The 25,963-nt window shown below is 35.1% G+C and overlaps 1 protein-coding gene across 1 annotated transcript in view; it reads right to left on the bottom strand.

Moving 5' to 3' along the window:
* Nucleotides 1-25,963, bottom strand: part of rnf19b (ring finger protein 19B) — a 100,072-nt gene that overhangs the window by 29,868 nt on the left and 44,241 nt on the right. Inside the window, exon 3 of the mRNA XM_030146683.1 lies at nucleotides 4,517-4,716. Coding sequence (XP_030002543.1) covers nucleotides 4,517-4,716 — 200 coding nt within the window. The remainder of the gene's footprint in view (nucleotides 1-4,516; nucleotides 4,717-25,963) is intronic.

Here is a 25,963-nt window from a genome sequence, read left to right as displayed (position 1 = left end):
AGGTTTTATCTGTGGTTCTGTCTGCAGAACACAACAGTGATAGGTTGGTTCAATCTAAAAAAAACAAAAAAAAAATAGAACCAGTGTTTCTGTATCTCACCAGCATGTTCTATCAAGAATCAATAACAAGTTGAATTTGCGAGGTTGTCAGGTTCTGTTGCTATGTTAGAGTCCTGTGGTCTGGCTGCAGAAGATCAAGTAAGTAAGTTTTATTTACATAGATTAATCTCCCAATAAAAGTGGGTGGTACTTTCACTGGAGGAGAACTCAACTAATTAAATGTAAGTCCATATATGACTTCCTATCAGTGATCAATAGGAACTATATTCATATCTCTAACAATTTCCATCATATAAGCCATCAAAATATGGACCATTATAAGTAAAGGCAGGTTTTTAATATTTAAAAAAAATCCAAATTTCTCAAAACTGTGAACAAACTTTTTAGATACTGTCCCAAGGAAGCTACAAATAAAACTTAAAATGAATCTGAGCAGTAGTTTTGTCAGAGTAGATGTCTAAACCCTGCATGGCTGATGTACAAATCATGCAAACTGTTCATTTATGTGCATAAAGCCCTATCCTATGTCTGAATCAAGGTTATAATAGTTTTGGATTTTTCATTCTAGTTTAGTTTTATTTAGTTTTGCCTTTTTTTTCTCTAATTCAGTCAGTTTTAATTCATTTTTAGGGCAGGTTTGCTAGTTTTTATTAGTTTTCATTTTTTCTAAATGCTTAGTTTTAGTTTAGTTTAGTACTAATTTTAGTTTTTTCATATCTTTTATCTTCTTCTCCGTCGTATTCAAATAAATCCCAGACAGGACTCTGCTGCTTTCTCCCAACTTTAGTCTCCATGTTTCCAGGTAGAGTGGGGACCAGAAGACAACTGGAAACGACAAGTGACAAGAAGTGACGGACCGTGAAGTACCGTATGGTGACGCTAGCTAAAATTGCTAGAGCAAAATAAATCGCTTTCATATCAATCCGACATTGACAAAGACAAAAACGAAGGGAATTTTATCCATAATTTTTATATGTTTTAGTTAGTTTTGTAAGCACACAGTACAGTTTCAGTGGAATATGCTGACTACAACAGGACTCAGGAAAAGGAACTGAATCATCGTTAGGTAGATAGGCAAATATTTTGAAATATGTTTGTCGTTATTTGAATTTATCAAAGATTATAATGTAAATTGTGTCTCTTATCATGTGTGTCCGGCATCACGAGGATAGTGCCAGACACAGCACATTCACAACAGCTCATGGCCTATTGGCGATGAGCAAAAAAGGCACATCAAAACCTAAAAGAAGACAGACTGAAAGGGTAACCAGTTATAAAACCTTTTAAACTGATGTTCAATGGGTCAAAGCCAGAGGTGTAGAAGTATCTCTAGATGTAATACCACTGATGACCACTAGATGATGGCTCAAAAAATAAGACAAAAAAAAAAAAGAAAAAGAAAAGTCAAATAAATACACAGAATCAGGCTGACTAACTAAAACTAGACCAAAACTGAAGCCCTATTTGCATGGGACTGATTTAATATGAACCTCAGGTCATATGGAAATTAACCATCCAGCTCTGCGTTCCATGTGACACATTTGCACAGAACAAGTCTGTTTTTTATTTGAATTTACTGCCATAAATCCTCAGTTCTGTTGTGAATGGCAGGTTTACCGCTTACAGAAAACTGTTCCTTACTGTAGCTGTCATCATGTCATCCATCTCACCATCTTTTTTTTTTTTTTTTTAAGATGTCGCTTTTCTGAAGGTTTTCATTTTGGTCTTTCCGTGAACATCTTTGTGATTTTGTGACATGAGCCTCCTGGATTTCCACCTAAAACATTTTGATTCATCATCACTTATGCAGCCTCCAGGAATGGGCACAGAGGACTAAAAAAAGCAGCATATCCTGCCAGATTACAGAGATGTCGACTAAATACCTTTGGTTTCGTGTCTGTGTCTGAAGGTTAGCGGTAGCATTAGTTCACACATCAGCTCCACCTTTGGTCCAAATTTGGTCACTTTGTGTTCCAAAAATCCAATATAGTAATAGCCTAATCACTTGCAAAACAGTAGTTAAAACACCAACAGCAATTTATTTTATGGTTTTTAATTCCAGTTCTATGTGAGCACCTGCAAAACGCAAAGTTTAAAGCAACAGAAGTAAACATCTTTGGTTCACTAATGATCCTTTCCCTGACCGAATGTTAAAAAAGACCTAAAACCTTGCAATATTTAATGCCTTATAATGTAGTACTTGCAGACTTGGACCATTCTTACCCCACATCATCCCTCTGTATCATGGCCACTAAAAAATGCTTAAGTTCCTGGTTTGAGCTGGTGTTAGATTTGTCTGTTCGGGACTTTTTGGTTTATAGTCAGGGTGTCAAACATACGGCCCATGGGCCAAAAAGCCAGCCCACCAAGAGTTCCAATCTGGCCCGCAGGATAGTTTGCAAAATGTGCAAAAATTACACTAAAGATATTAAGAGTCAAGAACGTGAAACTAATTTTAGTTCCAAACTGTCCAAAACTGTGCTATTTTATTATATTTTTCTTGTTCCTAAATGCTTTGTGCATTTGTAGATCCACCGCAACCTGTACAAATAATAAGACGAGGCATGATATTGTTAAAATTGCTCTTATTTTTCTGAAGAAATTTCAGGTTTTTCAAGTTATTCCCATTTTTTGTGAAAGTAGTTTATAAATGTAAACCATTTCACAATTGTATTTTATTTTTTGCACTAAAACAAAGACAGCAATTGGGAGTTGTCATTATTTATAGGCTATTATGCTATTACTAGTGTGTTGACCCATGGGGAACCACAGGTCATATTAATACCAATATCTAGGGACTGAAATCAGTAAAAGTGTCGTTCCTGTTTTTAACTTCATTTTTTTAACATTTCCCATCATGCAGCGTGGTACTGCACTTCCTGTCAACCATCATGGACAACGCAACGTGATTGTAAGGCTATTGCATTCCAAAATTACTAATATCTCCCAAAATACTGGTCCTATCAACTTGCCAAGATATTTAATGTGGAGATGGGACTATTACACAACTGTAGGAACCAAACTGGCCAGTTAAAAACGTGACAATTTCTCAGAACTGCACGCGCGCACACACACACACACACACACACACACACACACAGACCTTCCAGTATTATGATATAGATTTTACTGGTCCGGCCCACTGGAGCTTACGTTGGACTACATGTGGTCCCTGGACTAAAATGAGTTTGACAGGATAGAGGATAATAACATGAGTAAGAGGATGTTAAGAGGATATTAACATGAGCAAACACAGTCAGTGACATAAATGCAGCTTACATGGATGCCACCTACTGTAAAATACAAAAAAAGAAGAACAACAACTATATTCTGGGCCAAAATGAAAAAAGGATTCTCATTTTCAGGGTTTTACACGCATATTCACATAAATATGAGAACTATATTCCAATTTTACAGTTAGATCCTCCTAAATCTTACACTTTGGAGTTTTAACCCTCTAATTTAATGGTTTTAGGTCCACATCAGGGTTTTTTTTTAATGTTTTTATGTGATAGGTAGAAAGTACATTTTGTCTTTTAATTCTATTTTCTTTTTAACCTAACTTATTGTAAGCGATTTACACTCTGCATTTATTTATTTATTTATTGTTGATGTGGTATCACTGTTTCTGTGGAGCGGTGACCATAATTTAAATTTCCTTTTGGTGATTAGTAAAGTAAATCTATCTATCTATCTATCTATCTATCTATCTATCTATCTATCTATCTATCTATCTATCTATCTATCTATCTATCTATCTATCTATCTATCTATCTATCTATCTATCTATCTATCTATCTATCTAATAACGTATTCTGATCATACATCTACACTCTTATATTTGTTCACCCCCTTTTTTAAAACATATTTTTTAATATGTAAATTGAATCATACTTCAACATGTCTGTGTCAAAACTGTTCCACAGGTTTAACAGGTTTAATCTAACACACATTTATCTTTAACAGACATACACCTATTTTTAGTTCTGATCCTTGTTTGTTTTTTTTGGTTTTTTTTTTAACATTCCTGTTCCATTCCGTGCATAATGACTCTATTTAACCTCAAACAACCTCTGAATACCATTTGGAAGTAAGTTATTTTGAGCTTCATACATTATTTGTGCAGTTTTATAATCAACCAGGTTATGAAATCTTTAAATTATCTATCTATCTATCTATCTATCTATCTATCTATCTATCTATCTATCTATCTATCTATCTATCTATCTATCTATCTATCTATCTATCTATCTATCTATCTATCTATCTATCTATCTATCTATCTATCTATCTATCTATCTAGTCCGTATGATGTGCATGTGTGATCCTGTTTGTGTCTCTGTAACACAGGAAAAACCTCCACCCTGCCTCTGCCTTGTTTTGCGTCAGACTGTGGTTTCCTCTGATGCGCTCACCCACCAGGTGTGTTTGTGTGTTGTCGTGTGCAGGTACTCACCGGGCCCCTGCTCCTGCGTGTAACTGGGCGAGTGGTTGCTGTGGGTGTGCAGGGACTGCGCCCTCTGCTGGCGGGCCGAGTCGCAGGTCTGGTTCGGGTGCCAGGCCTGCTTGCAGTGGTAGCAGAACTCGGCGCCGCAGCCTTCTCTGCGACACACCAACCTGGGGCAGCTGGCACAGCCCGAGGCGATGACTGCAAACCTGAGAGAGAAAGAAAGAGGAGGGAAATTTTACAGACAAAACCACCTCCAGCTTTCTAACCACTGATGTAACACGCAGGAGGTCCAACCAAAACTTCTCACACACAGAAAATGAGATCATGTACAGAGTTCCATCAGGTTTTATTTTTATGTCTTCAATTAGGCTTTTGATTTCAGTTTAGTTTTTAGTTATTTCAGTTTTATTTTGAGAAATACATGTTTTTGTTTCATTTTTAATTGGTTTTAGTGTTAGTTTTTCAGGTATTATGAGGAAAATCTAGAGTTAAAGCAGCTAAAAAGCACAGAATGTAAGAATAAAGGACCTGTAATGTAAAACAAACAAAAGGGTAGAACAACAAAGCTATTTGTAGCCACAATTCTAGTTCATTTTAGTTTATTTGCTCTTGCTTTCATTTTTACTTCAGTTCATATTCTTTGCCACAGCCAGTTTCAGCTTTAGTCTTAGTTTTTCCATTACATATAATAACACTCATAATGCATTAACACAATTCAGGTCGTTCCTGAAACTGTGCAACCATCACAATATCACAACTGTTGATTTGACCACAACAGAAAAATGGCAAAGTGACAAAAGTCAAGTTCAAGATGCTACAAGAAGACAACACACATAACAGATACAACAAACAGAACTGAAATAAAATACACGAGATGAAACTGATGTAAAAGATACAAGACAAACGCAACGTAAAAGAAATCATCAACACAACAAAAACATAAAATGTAATAATAAAAATTACAAAATAAGATAAGATAAGATAAGATAGGATAAGACTTTATTTATCCCACCGTGGGGAAATTTCACTAAAATAATACTATGAACAGTAAGAAAATGAAGTAAAAGAACAAATGAAAACCTACAAGAGGCAACAAGATGAAAACGATACAACAAAACAAAATCTATATAAAAGATGGGAAGAAAATGCAAAATACACAAGATAAAAATTACCTCCCTAAAAAAACAAAAACCAAAAGGATGTAAAAAAAATAAAAATAAAAAAATTTAAAAAAATGGATGGTTATTCTACGGACTTAAATTATTCCTAATGGTCAAATCAACCAGTGGAACATTTCAGAACCACATGATTTCAGAAATGGAATAATGATAAAAAACGTCATTCAACATCAGTATATGCAATAAAACAAGAAAACACTGAAAGAGCTCCTGTTTTATCTAATAAAGTTAAAAAAAAACAACAAAAAAACAGAATAAGGCTAAAAAAAAAAATTGTATATCCCAGTATGTTTTATGGCCCAGTCCTGCCATCCTGTTCTGCTCTTTACTAAATAAACCAACTGTAGAAACACAAAGGCAGACTGAAACTTAAACACAGTTTCCCAGAGATGAAGACATCTAATATGTCCACTAATGGACGCATTACGTAGCCTTCGAGTCCTCTGCAGACAAAGAGGAGGGAGATAATTAGAACTATGGAGTAATCGCTAAATAACAGCGTTGTGAGAGACGAGGACAGAGATGGGATGAGGTCAGTCAATATGGATTTCACAAAGTTCAATATTGAGAAAGCAGATGGAGACAAGCAAAGTGTTAACTGTGGACGTGAACACATTACACGAACACTAAAAACAGTTAATTGTGTTAAACTGTAAATGCACTGAGACCAGGACGGAGACAACTTCAAGTGACAATCCAGGTCAATGTGTTAGAGACGGTTTTTATTCATGTTTTACCAAATCCCACTGAAAACTTACTATTTTAGACTTAGTTTTTATTGCTTTTACCACTTATTTTACCATTTTAAGTGCTTGTCTTGTTGATATTACTGTTTGATCAATTATTTTTTGTTTCATGTTGCTTAAAAGAGCTGCAGACAGTATTTCTACTATGAAATATTAAAACACGGTAAAAAAAAAACAAAAAAACAAAAAAACAAAAACAACAACTATCATTATAAGGAATAGTGAGTCACTGTAGCCTTGAGTCTGCCATCTCCCAGTGTGATGAAAACTAAAGCCAAGGGGTGTTTGGCAAAGTTGAGGATAAGAACTGATACAAAAGAAAAGAACAAAGTGATGAAAAATAGAAGCAGTGTTGTTGTTGTTGTTTTTATACCAGTGGACACAACTCTGAAGTACAACCACATTCCAAAATTTCCAAAAAAGTTGGGGTACTTTGTAATATATATATATATATATATATATATATATATATATATATATATATATATATATATATATATATATATATATATATATATATAACCACTTCAATGATTTGCACATCTAAGAAAAGAAAAGAAAAGAAAAGAAAAGAAAAGAAAAGAAAAGAAAAGAAAAAGAAAAAGAGGTCAATTTGAATATGGCAGCAACACAACTCCAACAAGATGGAATGGGGGAATAAAAAAGCCTGGAAAAGTACAAATCATGACAAATAAGGAACACTTTGATGCTAATTAGGTTAACTGGCAACAGGTCAGTGCCATGAATGAGTACAGAAAGAACATCTGAAAGAGGTAGAGTCTCTCAGAGGAAAAGATGGGATTCACCAATCTGTGAAAAAAAACAAAACTGTGTCTACAAATTGTGAAATCATCTCAGAGTAATATTCCATCCAACATAACACTGCCTAGACTTGGAATATTTAATAATCTACTATACATACGATAATAAAAAGATTCACAAGAGAAACGTCTATAGAGAGTAAGGCAAGGCCGAAAATAAACACTGGATGCTCATAATCTTCAGGTCCTCAAGCAACACTGCATTAAAATGGATGGCAGTGTTGTGATTAGCATGTACACCTCACAGCTATAAGGTTTTTAGTCTGTGTTGAGTTTGTTCTCTGCTTTGTGTGCATTTCTTTCAGGTGGGTTTATTTTCCTGTTAGTGGCTTTGACTGAGATACTGATGAAGATCTGGAGTTGGTCACCAAGCATCTTCAATGGCAACTAATGCTAACGCTAATTCTAGATGCTGTATGTATTATGACGGGTAGAATGGAGAGACTAAACTACCCAAGGGGAATAATTAAATGTAATCTTTTACCTTTAGTTTAAAGGGGTCATATTTTGCTAAACCCACTTTTATTAGTCTTTGGTTCATTTATTTGTCTATTTGGACCCTAATAGTTAAAAAAAAAAGTTTAAATTTGAACCCTCCAGGTGCTGCAAAGCTATCTTTATATTCATTTTGGCTAAAATCGACTGGATTTCTACAACCGGTTTTAATTCTTGCTTAATTTGTTGAGTCTATAACTAGTTACATGACGACTTTTGCACATATAAGGTCACGACTTCTGACCAACATTTCTCCGACTACGATAATAATTGTTTGTCAGCAGCAGCGGTTGTAGTCCATACTGAAAATATGTCCAAACTTCGAGCCGATTATATAAAATGTTCAGTTGCTGGTTGAATTGGACAGAGCAGCACAGCCAACAACCTGGAGGGGGCGGGGCCTGAAGTGGCTTATTTGCATTTAAAGGGCCAGCCTCAAAATGACCTTTCTGGTGTCATTACTCAGAAATAGGGTTGAAGATGGACCTGTGGAGTTGAATTAACCCTTTCATGCACGAATTATGAGAACCTTAGTCAAGATTTTTTTCTTCAGTGTTTAGCCATGAAAAAAACAATGCGATCGAGTTTTTTTTTTTTCTATGGAGTTACAAAAATATCCATGCATTTAATTTTTGAAGTAAAGAAACATGTTTAAAGCCCAATATCCGAAAGTGATATGAAAACAATGAAATAAAAACATGTTTAATGCTGCTAATCTGATGTCTTCTCACATTTTAACATATTCTAATGCTAGTAATTACTCACTTCATGGAGATAATATGCAAAAAAACACCCTTCTTGTCTAACAAATAACAACTGATTTACACTCAAACATGTTACTACAGATCAGGTTTATCAAGAACAGTAAAGTTACAGTAATGATCTGAATTACAGTGTATGGGATGGTGCATAAGCGTCCACTGTGTTGGCTGATATGGAACTAAAACGACAAAACCCATTAATATACAAGAGAACAGCTGGAGAAGAACTGTCCACTGGAGTGGACAGTGCATGAAAGGGTTAATGAAGAATTCAGACCCAAGTATAGCATTTACAGTTTATGTAGACCACAGGGAAATGTTTGAAAATGCCTAATTCCATTTAAAAAAGCAAAATATCACTCCTATAAGGCATCAGGAACACTTCCAGAAATCACTATGCCATTCACAAAAGCAGGCTAAAGCTCTATCAACCAAAAAAAGAAGCTATATGTGAACACGATCCAATATCACCAAGATCATTAAAATGGAGGCAAAGTGGAAAACTGTTATGTGACAAATCAAAACTCATAGTTCTTTGAGGAAAACTGTGGGGTTTTTTTTTACATTTGAGTGGGAAAACTGTCTGTTTGTGGAGAAGTAGCATTAATTCATTAGTGTTTTTGGTCCATGTATTTTTAATTGTATGTAAATTACCCTGCAAGTTGTTTTCAAAAGATGTTCCTATTACTATCTAACATTGCCAAGTCAAGCAAGCGAAAACAAAACCAAGTAACATCTTAAATAAAACTAAAGCTGCAGACATTTTTCTGTTCACTGCTCTGATCACATAATCTCATGGCTGCTGTAAAAGACTAATCTCAAACCAGCTCATTTATTAGAAAATAATGAAAAACAAAGAATAAAATGGTGGCAATTTGTAGCAACAAGGACAAAAGAGGAAGCTAAAAAGAAGAAAGACTGAGCTTCAAGAGGCTGTCAGTCACGAAAAAACTCACAATGGAGGCCTGTCATGAAATTTGTCACCAAGCTAAGTGGGAGAAAACATGTTGGAGGAGTGATAACAAAAGCCAGCAGGGGTTGTAATATTTTTTTTCCACCATGACGAAACAAAAGATGATGCCAGTTTTCCAGTGTTTAAGTAGCACTATTAAGGGAAAGAAGCGTTAAAATGACAAACTTGTAATTGCTTTGGCGCGCCTCCAACGCAGCGGCCTCGACACGTCCCTCATTACCACCTCTTCAGACACTGCGACAGGCCTGTTTTCAGGACCCAATAAATTAACTGATATCAAACAAAACAGGAGTTTGTGTTCTGGGGACAAGATGAGACAAGATGTGGCATTCCTGTGGAGATGCTTCACCCTGTTATCTGTTTGATTTAGACATCACTTCGACACAGGAGACACAGATTTGGAAGACGCAGCTAAGACGAGGTTTGGCTTCATCACCTGCTCAACATTAAGACCCAAAAATCCACCGTCAACAAAAAGCATCTACTCATGTAAACTGTTTAATTCCTGTTGATTCACTAATTCGATCAATACATGTAAATAATTGGTGTAAAATACAGCTTGTCGTCTTTTTACGGTCGTCAGATATGACCCATTTGGACGTTCAGAGGCTCCGTAGTTACCATGGAAACACCGTTATCTTCTACAACACTGATTCACCAGTAAAACCTATGGAGTTGGATCAATGACAGTGGATGGACACACTTGTTTTATGTTCAGTTATTGATATCTTTGCTGAAAAAGTTTGTTTATCTTCAGTTGGAGGAATAGAAATTGGGGGTAGGAGTAAATAAGTTTTTACTAATTTCTACTCCTTTTCGAGTATGGATAATTTCATTTGTTTTATTATTATTATTATTATTTACTATTACTATTATTTATTTTGTTGTTTGTTTGCTTATCAATCATTTATGTACCTGTACTTATATTTCGTTGGTTGATTTTTGTTTTGATTTCACCGTCTACACGTTTGAAATAAAAATGTCATTCATTCATTCATTCATTCATTCATCCATTCATTCATTCATTCAGTTGTCTCTGTTCTTATATAATAACCTTTGAATTTACTCTGAACATCTACATGATCAGTGAATTAAATATAGGAAAATACATGATTTACACTGAAAAATGCCAAATACAGAGGATGATATTATAATAAATGCAGATAAATCACTTATTGATGGTTCAATAAAGAGGAAATTCATTTGGGAACTGACACAAAAGTAACACTGGGTCTTTATGGGTTAAAAAAAATAACTTCTGATCCAAGTGAAGGAACCAAAAACACAGATATACAAGTTCCACCTTCTGTTCTTTCTTCAGTATTAGATGAGTAATGCTGAGCTCTGGCTATGGATCATTTTCATTACTGAGTCATCAGATGAATATTTTGACTCGGGCAGCATAATATCATCATCACCAGGATGATTTATGCTTGTGCAATAGTTACATAGTCTTGTCTACTGTGTCACAAAATACTGTAAAACACTGAGTTTCTTCCACAAACCACTGGTACCAGTACATTTGTTCTTAACCCAACATGTCCTGAACAGTTTCCAGCAATGAAAAGCATCTACTGATCTAAACTGTTTAAGAACTGTTGTGTGTGTGTGTGTGTGTGTGTGTGTGTGTGTGTGTGTTAATGTATGTCTATTGTCTCTGTCTTTTTTTCATGATTTTTGTCTATTGTCTTCATTCTTCTTATCATCTATCAGTTTTTTTTTTGTTTTTCCTTTGTGGCTATTGTCTTTTTTTTGTTTTGGTTTTTGTCTATTGTTTTTATTTATTTATTTATTTCTGGTAACTTGTAGTTTCTTCTTGTTGTGGTGATATTGTACGTAAAAAAATAAAAATGATAAATAAATAATTCCTTCATTCCTTCATTCCTTCATTCATTAAACCAGTCCTTCCTTCTACAGTTCCTCCTTTGAGTCCAGATCTAAACCCAGATGAACCTGAGGACATGATTCCAGAGCAGTAGGCTCACATCTGACTGAATCTGACCAGAGGATTTAAGCCCTTCCTGTCTGAAAACAGTCCACAAAAGGAAGAACAATTCAAGTTTCCTCCTAGACACTTCAGTTACAATATGATGGGAGGGAATTATGGGAATTAGGACCAATAGCAACAAAAACAATATCCAACTGTGTAGTTTTAACCTATAAAGACCCAAACAGTCACTGGCAACTCAAACCATCTACTGATGTAACTGTTTAAAGCCTGCTGATACACTATGTAAATAATTCAAATAAAATGCAGTTTGTCATCTTTTCATGGTCATCAGATATGACCCATTTGGACGGTCAGAGGCTCCATAGTGAATGTGGAAACACTGTCATTTTCTACAACACTGATTCACCTGTTAAACCCATGGAGTTGAATCAATGACAATGCTTTTTTTATATTAAGTTAATGAAAAATATTGAAAAAGTCACATTTTTTAATGAACATCTACATGATCCGAGAATTAAAAATAGGAAAATATCTGATTTCAACAAAAAAATGCCAAAGGCAGAGAATAATATTATAATAAATGGTGATAAGTCATTCAGGAAAGAAACATACATTTGGTGCATTCACCATTTTCTTCACAACTGGAGTTTTCTTTCAAGTTCAAATGCAATTTACAAGCGGTCCAGATCTATTGTCGGAATTACGTATGATTAGTTGGCTCTGTGTTCATTGGTTTTTAATTAAATCAACGTGTCTTTCATTACTTTGAGGCAATTTTGAGTTGGACCCCATAGACTTCATCATGTGTTAACGTTCTGTTGTACACAGCTGGAGTCACATGTTCATTCAGCTCTAACAAATAATGACAGAAAACACATATGAGAGCAGACAAGACAAAGACACACACACAAGGTCAGATTTGTTGTTATGCATATAAGACATATAGATTTAGTACTGGAAAATAATATTGAACCATGTTTTGTCACAAGTTTATACAGAGGAAAAAAAAAAACGACTTGTCCATAACATTGACAACAAGTGGTTCCAGGTACAACAAAACCCACCCCTCGCATGCATTGTAGCTTATTTTGGCATCGATCCAGCTGATGTCATCATGCCTATGCATGTGGTGATGCCAGCATATCAGCTGCATCTATATATGTGCCAAGTTCGAAGTAAATTGAAACTAAATTGATGTTTTTACAGACATGTGAAATTTTGCTCATTATAAGTAAATGGGAGAAGACTTTTTTTTTTAATTCATAAAAAATTTCAAGTTGACCTACTTTTCCCAAAACGTAATGACATGTATTCTGGGTCACTGGCAATCTATAAACTCAATTTAGTATGAATTCAACCAACAGTTTTGCTGCTACAGACATTTAAAATTTTGCCCATTATAAGTAAATAGGGGAAAAAAAAAGACCTTAAAAATTCATAAAAAATGTGAACTTTGACCTACGTTTCCCAAAATGTGATGACATTTATTCGGGGTCACTGGCAATCTATAGACTCAATTTAGTATGAATTCAACCAACAGTTTTGCTGCTACAGACATTTAAAATTTTGCCCATTATAAGTAAATAGGGGAAAAAAAAGACCTTAAAAATTCATAAAAAATGTGAACTTTGACCTACGTTTCCCAAAATGTGACGACATTTATTCTGGGTCACTGGCAGTCTATAGACTCAATTTAGTATGAATTCAACCAATAGTTTTGCTGCTACAGACATTTGAAATTTCGCCCATTATAAGTAGATGTGGGGAAAAAAAAAGATCTTAAAAATGCATAAAAAATGTGAACTTTGACCTACGTTTCCCAAAATGTGATGACATTTATTCTGGGTCACTGGCAATCTATAAACTCAATTTAGTATGAATTCAACCAACAGTTTTGCTGCTACAGACATTTAAAATTTTGCCCATTATAAGTAAATAGGGGAAAAAAAAGACCTTAAAAATTCATAAAAAATGTGAACTTTGACCTACGTTTCCCAAAATGTGACGACATTTATTCTGGGTCACTGGCAGTCTATAGACTCAATTTAGTATGAATTCAACCAATAGTTTTGCTGCTACAGACATTTGAAATTTCGCCCATTATAAGTAGATGTGGGGAAAAAAAAAGATCTTAAAAATGCATAAAAAATGTGAACTTTGACCTACGTTTCCCAAAATGTGATGACATTTATTCTGGGTCACTGGCAATCTATAAACTCAATTTAGTATGAATTCAACCAATAGTTTTGTTGCTACAGACATTTAAAATTTTGCCCATTATAAGTAAATAGGGGAAAAAAAAGACTTTAATAATTCATAAAAAATGTGAACTTTGATCTATGTTTCCCAAAATGTGATGACATTAATTCTGGGTCACTGGTGATCTATAGTCTCAATTTAGTAAGAATTCAACCAATAGTTTTGCTGCTACAGACATTTGAAATTTCGCCCATTATAAGTACATGGGGGGAAAAAAAAGATCTTAAAAATTCATAAAAAAAAAAAATTAGCTTTGACCTATTGTTCCCAAAATGTAATGAGATCTATTCTGGGTCACAGGCAATGTACACACCAAATTTGGTATGAATTCATCCAATTGTTTAGCTAGATTGTTAAAAAACAAACAAATCAAACCAAAACCAATATCCCTTGCCTCCCCTTGGGGGGCCAGGGAAAAAACTGACATTTAAACATTTTTAACGTGCCGTGGGACAACTTTCTGGCTGCTGTACACAAAAGAAAAGCTCACATGGCTCTAATGCTCCATGAGTAACAAGTTATATTTGTGGTTTATTAAATACATGGAGCCTGTTGCTAATGAGGCTGATCACTCACATCAAACCTCAGATCAGAACAATGAGAAAGACTGTTTAGTTACAGAAACAACGGCAATGTCGGGTGTATGGTATTATTTTGGCAACAGAAAGGAAGATGTTTGAGCCAAAAACAGGTCGCCAGTATCTTGTAACTGCTGCCAAAGCACGACAACACAACTAATTTGTTTGACGATTAAATCAGCACCACAACGCGATGAGTAAAAAGTCAAATCTGAATGATGTCCAAAGCAATAAAACTACAAAATAACCCACATCCATACACAAATGTTTCTTTCACTTCACAGTACAGTCCTAGGTTTAGAAAAGTATGCAGTTCTTAGTCTCTTTCTTAAGATCCAGTCTGGATATATGTGAAGTACACTGCAATAAAAACACAAAAAACAACAAAATAATATAAACTTGAACAAAAATGAACAAAAAGACTCAACAAATCAAACCAAATAATTAAAAAATGAGTCAATAAATTTAACAAAAGTGAAGTGTGAAGTATGTACAGCAGTAAAAACAGCAGTTTCAGTGTAAAAACAACTTCTATAAACCAAAGTGGTGGTGTTTAGAGTGACCTCCCTTTGCAGTTAACACATCTTTAACCCTATTTTTCAGACAATATGAGATTTATTTCATTAATTTTCTGATATTTTACGGTTTCATTCAGCACATGTCAGATGTTTCTAATTGTTTCTGTTGCTTCTTCTCACAGGGTCAGGGGCCAAACTAAATAGTGACTTTAACCTTTAGTTCTGTTTTTTTTTGTGTGTGTTTTTTAAGACTGTGCAAATATTTCCTGCACTTTCTTATTGTATCTGAAGAAAACAGAATAAGAAATAAAAATATTTAAACTCTGCAAAAACAACAAAGATAAAGGTGGATTAAGACTTTTCCGCAACACTCTCAATGTTCTCATTGTGAACTTTGCTTTAATGCATGTTTTTATGCTCCTTTCACCTTGTTATCTTTTACCTATGATTTGTTTTCTAAATCTGCTGTGTATGTACATTTTAACTTCACCTGATTTATTCTTTCCAAACAAAGCTACTCAAGTCATGTGGTTAAAACTGCTGTATTTTGTTAGACTGCAATAAGATGCAGCTCTAATTTTGATAGTTAATCCATTCTTCTATGAGGTCTCAGAGGATTACAAATTTAAAATACTGGTTATTGCAAATTGAAATGAACAATCAAATCAAAAGCAATGTCTACGGTGGCCCAGAGGTGCAACAGCCCAAAAAATTATCCACTATAAGGAAAAAAAAGAGAACGGCCCAAAAAATTATCCACTATAAGAAAAAAAAGAGAACGGCCCAAAAAATTATCCACTATAAGAAAAAAAAGAGAACGGCCCAAAAAATTATCCACTATAAGAAAAAAAAGAGAACGGCCCAAAAAATTATCCACTGCTGAGAGTCTGAGTTCTTATAAGTCCAGGTTAAAGACTCACCTGTTCACTGTTGCCTTTGACTAAAAGGCTTTTGACTTTTTAAATTTTATATTCTCTTTGAAACTCTGCACTGCAACTTTTACTTTAATATGTGTGTGTTTTTATTTTAATTTTATTTTATTCTATTTTATTTTATTTTGATTTTACGTGTTGTTTTCTTACTCGCTGTTTTTAATCACCTTTTATATGTTTCTTTTATAATGTTTTAAATGTGTTTCTTTTTGTTTCTTTTATTTCAATGTCCTGTGTGAAGCACCTTGAATTGCCTTGTTGCTGAAATGTGCTATACAAATAAACTTGCCTTGCCTTGCCTATAAGGAAAAAAAAAAAGAGAACGGCCCAAAAAATTATCCACTATGAGGAAAAAAAAAAGAGAAGGGACCAAAAAATTATTCACTACAAGGAAAAAAAAGAAGAGAACGGCCCAAAAATTATCCACTATGAGAAAAAAAAAAGAGAATGGCCCAAAAAATTATCCACTATAAGAAAAAAAAGAGAATGGCCCAAAAAATTATCTACTACAAGAAAAAAAAAGAGAACAGCCCAAAAAATTATCCACTATAAAAAAAAAAGAAAGCCCAAAAATTTATCCACTATAAGAAAAAGAGACAGCCCAAAAAATTATCCACTATAAGAAACAAAAAAAAAAGAGAACGGCCAAAAAAATTATCCACTATAAGGAAAAAAAAGAGAAAGCCCAAAAAATTATCCACTATATATTTTTAAAATAACTTTATTTTATTTTTCACCGACCTCCACATCCGGTAGGTTACTTCGTTAGCATTAGCCACATTAGCTGAAGGCCTTAAAAATTTTCAGCCTATGCTTTTTTTTTTTTTGTGGTGGCCTTGATTTTAAAGCAAGAGACCTTTCGGGTAACAGCGCCCCCTTAATTGAAAAGGTGGATGATGTTTTTCTTTTTTTTTCTTATAGAGGATAATTTTTTTGGGCTGTTCTCTTTTTTTTCTTATAGTGGATAATGCTTTGGCCTGCTCTCTTTTTTTTCGCATAGTGGATCATTTTTTGGGCAGCTCTCTTTTTTTTTCTTATAGTGGATAATTTTTTGGGCTGTTCTCATTTTTGTCTTATAGTGGATAATTTTTTGGGCTGTTGCACCTCTGGGCCACCACAAATATCATATGGTTTTGTCAATAAAAATGCATCACAAGTGAGATAACGTCCCCTTTTTAAAGCACTACTTTATTATCTGTAGTCCATCTTCTAGTCGTTTACATTGAAACCCTTGTGTATTTCAGGTCACACAGCATCACAAAGGCAGAGAACAGCGTGTACAGACAATAAAAAAATAAGACAGCCTGTTTATACAAAGCTCAGGTTGCCACAACAGCTACTCCTTGGGAGATCATCCCACGTCAACGCTGTTTTACGATTGGTGGATTCTGAAGTGGCACAGAAGCCAATTTGGAGCGACGTTTCCATAGATAGGAGAGGAGAAAGGAGGCGAATAAAGCGGCTGTAGAGTAGGAGAAGTAAAGCAAAAAGGGAGGTCAGAGGGGTTTTGGAGCGGCGACGCAAATGTGAGATGTAACAAGACAGAGGAAGAGGAGGAGGAAGAGGAAGAGGACAGGCGGAGGAGTTTTATGAGTGCTGACATGCTGCTTGTTGAGAGGAAACGCACACAGACAGTCCTGTCAGTGTTCAGCTTCACTAAGAGCCACCTGGGAATCCTGCTGAGCGTGTCGATGCAACGCTACGACACACACAAACACACATAAACAGCTGCCCGCGCTGAATACGCACAAAGAAAAAAAAAAACACATGCAAACACAAGCACTCATTAAGAGTCCGACAAAAGCTGAAAATTCACATGCACTCGCGAGTCCGGTGAGCACGTATTGATCTGTTTAATTAAGTCGCAACTCCGGTTACCCCTGGCAACGCTCCCTCTATGCCACATCGGTAGTCGCCATAGCAACTGACAGCCAGAGGAGACGGCAGAGGGGCCCGCTCTTTGTTCTCAGTGGATGCCAGGGCCCGGCAGTCGTGTAGAGCCGGACCTTATTGGTCAGCAGACCAGACCGGGTCAGAGGTGAACCAGAGGAGAAGTTACACATACGGGGTTGGGTTTTAGGCTGAACAGGGGGAGTTTTTGCACCAAATGTAAAGGGAACTGTGGGATCATGTGCTCAGAGCATAACAATAAAAACTAAAGCAGAACCATAGTCGATAACGGCCAAAAAAGGGTTCAGAAAGTCCAAACACAACAATACTGGTCATTATTAAAGAGGCTGAAAAAAGGAAATGACTGATTATCATTTCTGGTAAGTAGCATCAGTTGGAGTTATTGTAAAATTTGACACATGTGCAGTCGTGGTAAACTACATATGTAGAACAGTGTGAGGAGAAAGGTTCTAATAGTTTTGGATTTTTCATTATAGTTTAGTTTTATTTAGTTTTGACTTTTTTTTTCTCTAATTCAGTCAGTTTTAATTCGTTTTTAGAGCAGGTTTGCTAGTTTTTATTAGTTTTCATTTTTTCTAAATGCTTAGTTTTAGTTTAGTTTTAGTATTAATTTTAGCTTTGTCGTATTTTTTCTCTTCTTCTCCGTCGTATTCAAATAAATCCCAGACAGGACTCTGCTGCTTTCTCCCAACTTTAGTCTCCATGTTTCCAGGTAGAGTGGGGACCGGAAGACGACTGGAAACCACAAGTGACGAGAAGTGACGGTCCGTGATGTACCGTATGGTGCCGCTAGCTAAAATTGCTAGAGTAAAATAAATCGCTTTCGTATCAATCTGACGTTGACAAAGACGAAAACGAAGGGAATTTTATCCATAATTTTTATTCGTTTTAGTTAGTTTTGTAAACACACAAAACAGTTTCAGTCAGTTATCGTTTTTTGTTTTTTTTTTAATTATCATTTTTATTTATTTCAGTTAACAGAAATGTTTTTTCAATTCCAGTTTTCATCATTTCATTAGTTTTCATTAACGATAATAACCTTGGTGAGTAGCAGCACTGGTGGCAAGGAGGGTGAAGTGTCTTGCCCAAGGACACACCAGCTAGGATAGCTAGGACTTGGACAGAGTGGGATTCGAACCGCCAACCCTACAGTTATTGGACGACCTGATCCACCTCCTGAGCCACGGTATAGGCTGTCTCCAAGTACTTCGTAATAGTTTATCTGACCAATAATTCATGTTTGACTGAAAACATAAAAATAATGACTTAATATCTGCCCATGCATCTGGATAATACAGTTATATGCATCTCTTTTGGACCAAACGCTTTATTTATCATTTTAAATAATAGTTTTATCCAAAACTTGTAGCTCTTGGATATTGAACTTGGCCATCTTAACTTCAATGTTTGTTTGTTTATTTTGAATTTGCATTAAAACCAAACAACAAAAGCATTATACAAAAGAAAGTCCAACATTCAAAAAGGAGTGGGTTGAAGTTTAATTTATGATCTCCCGCCCTATTACCCCATCCTTCAACCTACCCTAAATTCCTACACAAAACACAAAATTGTTATACATATCAAGGACAGATTGTGCATTTTGCAGCAGCATTTCACATTAAAGTAAACTCAAATATTACATGTTTAGCTCTGATAAGGGTAAGTATCATAACTACACATATAGACATATTAGTAGTAGTAGTACTATAATTATGGTGTAAAGTATGATGTTCATATCTTGCTCTTTTATTTATTTTTGTATGTATTTACAATTATCACAAAACTAAAAGCTGCTTCATTTTTTGCTTGACCTTATGCTTTTTATCTCATCTCATCTCATCTCATCTGAATTACAGCCAAAAATCATTATTATTATTAAGATACTTGTTTCTTGTCTGTGATATTTTGTACAAATTGTCAAATCTTACAAGTATAGATTTGTCTAAAACTTGTAGCTCCTGGATATCGTACTTGGCCGTAGTGTGATTTTAATAATGTTTCACTTAAACGTTTAGCTCTGATAAGGGTAGATATATAACTACACATATAGACATATTATTATTATTAGTAGTAATATTATAATTATGGTGTAAAATAGATTGTTCATATCCTGCTCTTTTATTTAAGTGTCTTTGAGTGCCTAGAGTATCTAGAAAAGCGCTACATAAAACTGATGTATTATTATTTTTGTACTTATTTACAATTATCACTAAACTAAGAGCTGCTTTATTTTTTGCTTGATCTCATTTTATCTTAATTACAGACAAAAATGATTATAATTAAGTTACTTGATTTTCGTCTTACAATCTTACAAGTATAGTTATATCTAAAAGTTGTAGTTCCTGGATATTGTACTGGGCCTTACCGTGATTTTAATAATGTTTCACATAAATGTTTAGCTCTGATAAGGGTAGATATCATAATTACATATATAGCCATAAAGATACAGAAAAACAAAGTAAAAAGCAGCATCACAGAAAAGACACAAATCAAGCATGAAGTAAATACAATTTGTTATTGGTTTTTGATAAAGCAGCCGCCACTGTGAACACATTACACTCTAAGTCGCTGCTCATTTAAGGAAAAATAATGTGTAGGTGCAAAATACTGAATAAACTGCACCGACCTTCTTGTTTTACAAAAGGAAAATCTGTTTTATCATCTGAGTTAAATAGTCTGACTTTGATTCTTTTCATTTCCAGTCTTGTGCTTTACAGGTTTGTAGAGAAACAAAGCTCCTCTGAAGGCTTTGTGTTTCTTTCTAATGCCACGCTGCTGACATCCGCTATTCATTTGTTGACATGAATATTTTTAATCACACATAAAAAACAATGCACGTAGTTTACAATAAGTGCAAACAACCATCCACTTATGTCCGCTCAACTATAATACATCTAATAAGAACAACAGTGTTGGTAATAGTTATCGTAATCACCCACTAGCAATCTTTCTGTTCTAAATGTCTAAAACAATAAAATACAAAAAACAGGTCACATTTACATAACTTGACCACAAGTAGGCTGCACACATACACATGAATCAGACCCACTTTCAGCTGTAACCACTTGTCTTCATAGTTATATTGAAGAAATTCACACCTTTTTCACTGTCTGTCTACCAGCCTCCGTTCTAATGGCCAGTGTTTGAGAGCTGCAGCTCACAGGTGTTGGTGTGTGTGTGTGTGTGTGTGTGTGTACGGGGTTTTTTCTGTGTTGTTTCCCTTCCCTTGGTGTGGCTGTTTGTGGTGAATAATGATATGGACTTAGTCAACTTGTCGGGTTTGGAATAAGAGGTGAGTGAGTCACCGCTGGCGGCAGACAAAGCATCGACCCCGTAAATATGTAGGTCACCATCTCCGCCTGTCCTCCACCCACGATACACTCTAATGCTCTAAAACACACACTTTAGTTTGAGGTGAGTTATTTCATCAGCAAATTAGACTGACACACTTTTACATTTATTTATCTTTATTATATCATGACGGTGTCTCTTGTTCATACTGTCATTACAGTTCCTATCTTGCTCTTTTTTTTTAACTTATTTTCAGACACACTTTTACTGGAGATGCTTCATTTTTACTTTGTATCATCTTAAGCTTCTTACCTTACCTTACCTTACCTTACCTTTCCTTACCTCAGCTTGCCTTACCTTACCTTACCTTACCTAACATTACCTAACATTACCTCAGCTTACCTAACCTTACTGTCAGCTAATTGGCTTGTAGAAAGACAGTATATTATTATTATCATTAGTAGTAGTAGTATCTGTACTATTATTAAGGTGTAAAATATGCTGTTCACGTATTGCTCTTTTACTTATTTTTGTACTTATTTATCGCTTAAACTAAGAGCTGCTTTATTTTTTGCTTTAATTTTTCCTTAACCTTATGGTTTTTGTTTAATCTCATCTCATCTCATCTCATCTCATCTTATTTTATCTTATCTTAATTACAGACCAAAATTATTATTAAGATACTTGTTTTCTGTCTGTGATGTCCTGTAAATGACCCTCACCTCCACTCTGGATGTGGTATTTTGCACAAATTGTCAAATCTCATAAGTAAAACTGTAAATACGATTAATATCCACTCACTGGCCATTTTATTAGGTACACTACTTCAACACTACTTCAACTGTTAATGCAAATATCTAATAGGTCAATCACATGGCACATTGCTGCTACACTGTAATTTCCCATTTTGCGATAAATAAAGTACATCTATCTATCTATCTATCTATCTATCTATCTATCTATCTATCTATCTATCTATCTATCTATCTATCTATCTATCTATCTATCTATCTATCTATCTATCTATCTATCTATCTATCTATCTAGCCAGCCATCCATCCATCCATCTATCTATCTATCTATCTAGACATGAAAACATGGTGAAGATGATCTGCCAAAGTTCAATCTTAGCATCAGAATGGAGAATAAAGGTTATTTAAGGGACTTTGGTGCTTTAAGTATTTCAGTATTTCAGTTGAACTATAGGGATTTTCATACACAACTATCTATAGTGTTTACAGAGAATGGTCTACCCTGCAAAAGAGAAACCAACCAGTGAGCAGCAGTTCAGACCGGTCTTAACAGACAGGAAGGCATCTGTAAGTCAAATAACCACTGGTTTCAACTGAGGCATGCAGAAGAGCATCTCTGAAAACACCCTTCAATCCTTAAACCAGATGGTACGCAGCTGCATGTACACCTGGAACTACCAAGGTGTACCTAATAAAGTGGCCGGTGAGTGCATATCATGAGACAATCCTCAAAGCTTCAATAAAAACATCTCTGGTGTTTGATTTTTATCCTCAATGGAGGTTAAAAAAAAAAAAAACAATCATTCAGCATAAAGGTTATTCTCAACTAAAGACACAAAAACAAGAAACTATAAAAACAGAAATGGATGTTCACTATCACACACACGAGTAAAATATTTCAACCTGATTACACAGAAGCAGAGATTGATATTTGGATTATTTCTCAGAAAAACAGTCGCCATTCAGCAGACGTGGATGACACTTTTATTGCTCATAAATGTCTGTAAAGGATGAATTACCTTTCATAAAGCGGTACTCTCAAGTCAAACCTCCTCTGTATTTGACACTTTAATCCCCAGTGAATCATCTCTAAATGCTTGTGCTGAACACTAATTGTCTTTCTTCCTAAATAGATTAACATAATTCCCTAAAAAAACAGATATGTGTTCCCAGGAAGATTAATGTTTTCTTTGTAAACATAAAACAATTCTTCTAACTTTCCTCTTGTGGCCAAATTATCATTTTGGAATCTGTTTTACACATTCACGTTCCTCCAGATGTTTATTTATGAACTTCTTTGTTACGTTACTGATCAAATGGACCCTTTTTAAAGAAGGAAATGTGTAAAAGTCACAGTGAAATTTCTTATGCTGTGTGATCAACATTAACCCTTTATTGGGCAAGTGATTATTTTTGGTAATTTCCACACACATTATAAGACAGTTAGAGTGAGGCAACAATCTCAGGTCCATTGTGGTCTACAGGGTCTGGAAGGCCCAATGTGGTCTACAGGGTCTGGAAGGTCCAATGTCGTCTACAAGGTCTGGAAGGTCCAATGTGGTCTACAGGGTCTGTAAGGTCCAATGTGGTCTACAGGGTCTGTAAGGTCCAATGTGGTCTACAAGGTCTGGAAGGTCCAATGTGGTCTACAGGGTCTGGAAGGTCCAATGTGGTCTACAGGGTCTGGAAGGTCCAATGCGGTCTACAGGGTCTGTAAGGTCCAATGTGGTCTACAGGGTCTGTAAGGTCCAATGTGGTCTACAGGGTCTGTAAGGTCCAATGTGGTCTCCAGGGTCTGTAAGGTCCACCTCTGCATGAACAGCGAGTGTACCTGCTTTGTTCGGTACCATGCAGTAATGGTACTAATGTAAGGAATGATGTTCAAAGGGATCATGTGGATGTGGACAGGGGTCTGGATCTGTACTTATCCTGGTCTAATGTTAGAAAATACATGTTCCTTTCATATTACAAGTATTCTTCTTGTATTTTTTATATATACTTCTTGGATATACATTAGTGCTGTCAAACAATTAAAATTTTTAATCACATTAATCACAGGGTTGCTGTGGATTAATTTCAATTAACCATGATTAAATATAATTAATTTTTAATCTATATTAATTGTGTTTCATTTTGTATGAGCAAACAGACTTAAGAAAGAACGGAATATGTACGCATTTAATGTGTTTATTCAACACCTTCAACAGTTTCAACAAAACAACTTGAAACAGCTGTTCCGTCTTTGTTTTTTTTTGTCCTCATATTTCCATCCAGAGGGTCAACGTGCTGTTTAGTGTCTTCCATCTTTATGGGTTGGTTCTGCTGCCTGTCACTAACGAATCAACTGCCCATTTGAGCATGTGCAACAGTAACTCTACGTGGACAAACTGACCAAAACACAATACCAGAGACGTTCAAAATCAAAATTTTTTATCAGATTAATCACAATGATGGATTAATCTGAGTTACTGTTTTGACAGCCCTAATATAGATAGATAGATTTCTAGATTTCTAGATTTCTAGATAGATAGATAGATAGATAGATAGATAGATAGACAGATAGATAGACACTTATGGCAAGGAACCAAATATGGTAACTTCATTGACCTTGATTTTCTACATGACAATAACATTTTTTGAAAATTTTCACAAAGGTAATTAAGTCTCGTTATGTCCTCCAATGACACACTGAGGTTGACATTTGAATTTCAGAGCATTTCTATGGGTTTGTCTAATAGAAATACATTAAATATGGGTTCTTCTATGTTTGGGAACAACTTGTACTGTATCACGCACAAATAAAAGTACAAAAAGGCAGATCTGTGCAGAGATACTTCACATATCGAGCAGCCGATCTGTGGCTTCATCCTGTGATAATACCAGTATTAGAGCACAAAAGCACAGTAGAAAAATCTGACTGAATATCTGTGTTCCTGCTTCCCACACACATGCACCGGCAAACACAAACACAATGAATCACTCCTGCTTTCTCTGATTAAACAAACGCCTCTCATTTGTTCCAGAAACCTTCAGAAACCTGATGTACCTCCAGCTCATCTGACTCGAACCCACACGGAGCTTCTCTGTTCTCCACTTCCTCTCCAACAGAGCAGGAAAAGCTGCTACGTGTTCTGTCAAACCCAGACTGGGGGTTAATGTCGTTCATGAGAGCTCTGAGGAAACGCTGTCTGTTTGAAATCCAGGCAATTACAGCAGAAAGAGTTGGGAAATGACCCAAACGAATCATTACGAGAAGAAAGAAGAAGCATGTAAATGGAGGCTTGTTTGTGTTGGGTAATGGTGACGTGTGTTTTCAGTTGAGCTGATAAAATTTGTGTTAGGTTAGGTTTAGGTAAATAATCAAGGTTATCTAAGGCTAAAACTAGCACTGAAAACACTGAAATAACAATAAAAACTAAACAAAAACTATGTAACAGAAACTAAAATTGCAGGTAGAATCGTCTACATTTTCAAATATGTCATTATAATGTAAAAGAACAAAAAAATGCTTTGTATAATTAAATAAACAATGTAAATCTGATCACATCTGACGTCATGTATTGTTTCTTTATCTTCTGTAAATGAAGAATTTCCTCAGAAAACTAAATAAAACTAGGGCAGGGCAACATATGAAACTAAACTCATTCATCAAGGTTTTGTTTTCTGAGAATCATGACGCCTAAATTGCAAAATGTAGATTATTCCTCTTTTTCTTGCTCAATAAAAATTTCAAATGTAACCCTTTTACATCACCAGTACTGATGGAGACAGTGTGGGCATTGAAGTGCTAATCACTCTCATATTTTCTGGACATGTACAAAATTGAAGTCTTTCTGAAATGATTGAGGACATTATGACTTTCACAACTCCTAAGGACCCTAAGTTTTTTTTTTTTTTTGCTGGGACCGCCACCTGGAGATATATTAAAGAAAGAAGACAAATACTGCCTTAAGATTCGTATAATTGCTTCCAAAAAGACCATTATAAGGAACTGGCTCAAAACTGATCAGCAGAAATCTACTCTATGGAAAGATTGACTTATTATCTACAGCTCAAGGAACATATCTTCACAAAGCGTTGGACTATAAGCAAAACAAATTATAATTACTACTGTCTGTCATTTAAATATTTTGTGTCTGTTGATTAAACAAATAAAAATAAAGTTCTTGTAAAACATTAATTGTGAAAGTGTTTCTTCAGTCTTACATGATATAGTTTGAGTAAAGAAACACGCTTATTTCTGTAAATGTTTTAGTCATATTGTCCCATTTTAACTTAAACTAAGCT

Source organism: Sphaeramia orbicularis, chromosome 11 (assembly GCF_902148855.1).
Source record: "Sphaeramia orbicularis chromosome 11, fSphaOr1.1, whole genome shotgun sequence".
In the NCBI taxonomy this organism is placed as follows: domain Eukaryota; kingdom Metazoa; phylum Chordata; class Actinopteri; order Kurtiformes; family Apogonidae; genus Sphaeramia; species Sphaeramia orbicularis.
The sequence above is the reverse complement of the archived record's forward strand: the minus strand, read 5'-3'. Positions and strand labels throughout refer to the sequence as shown.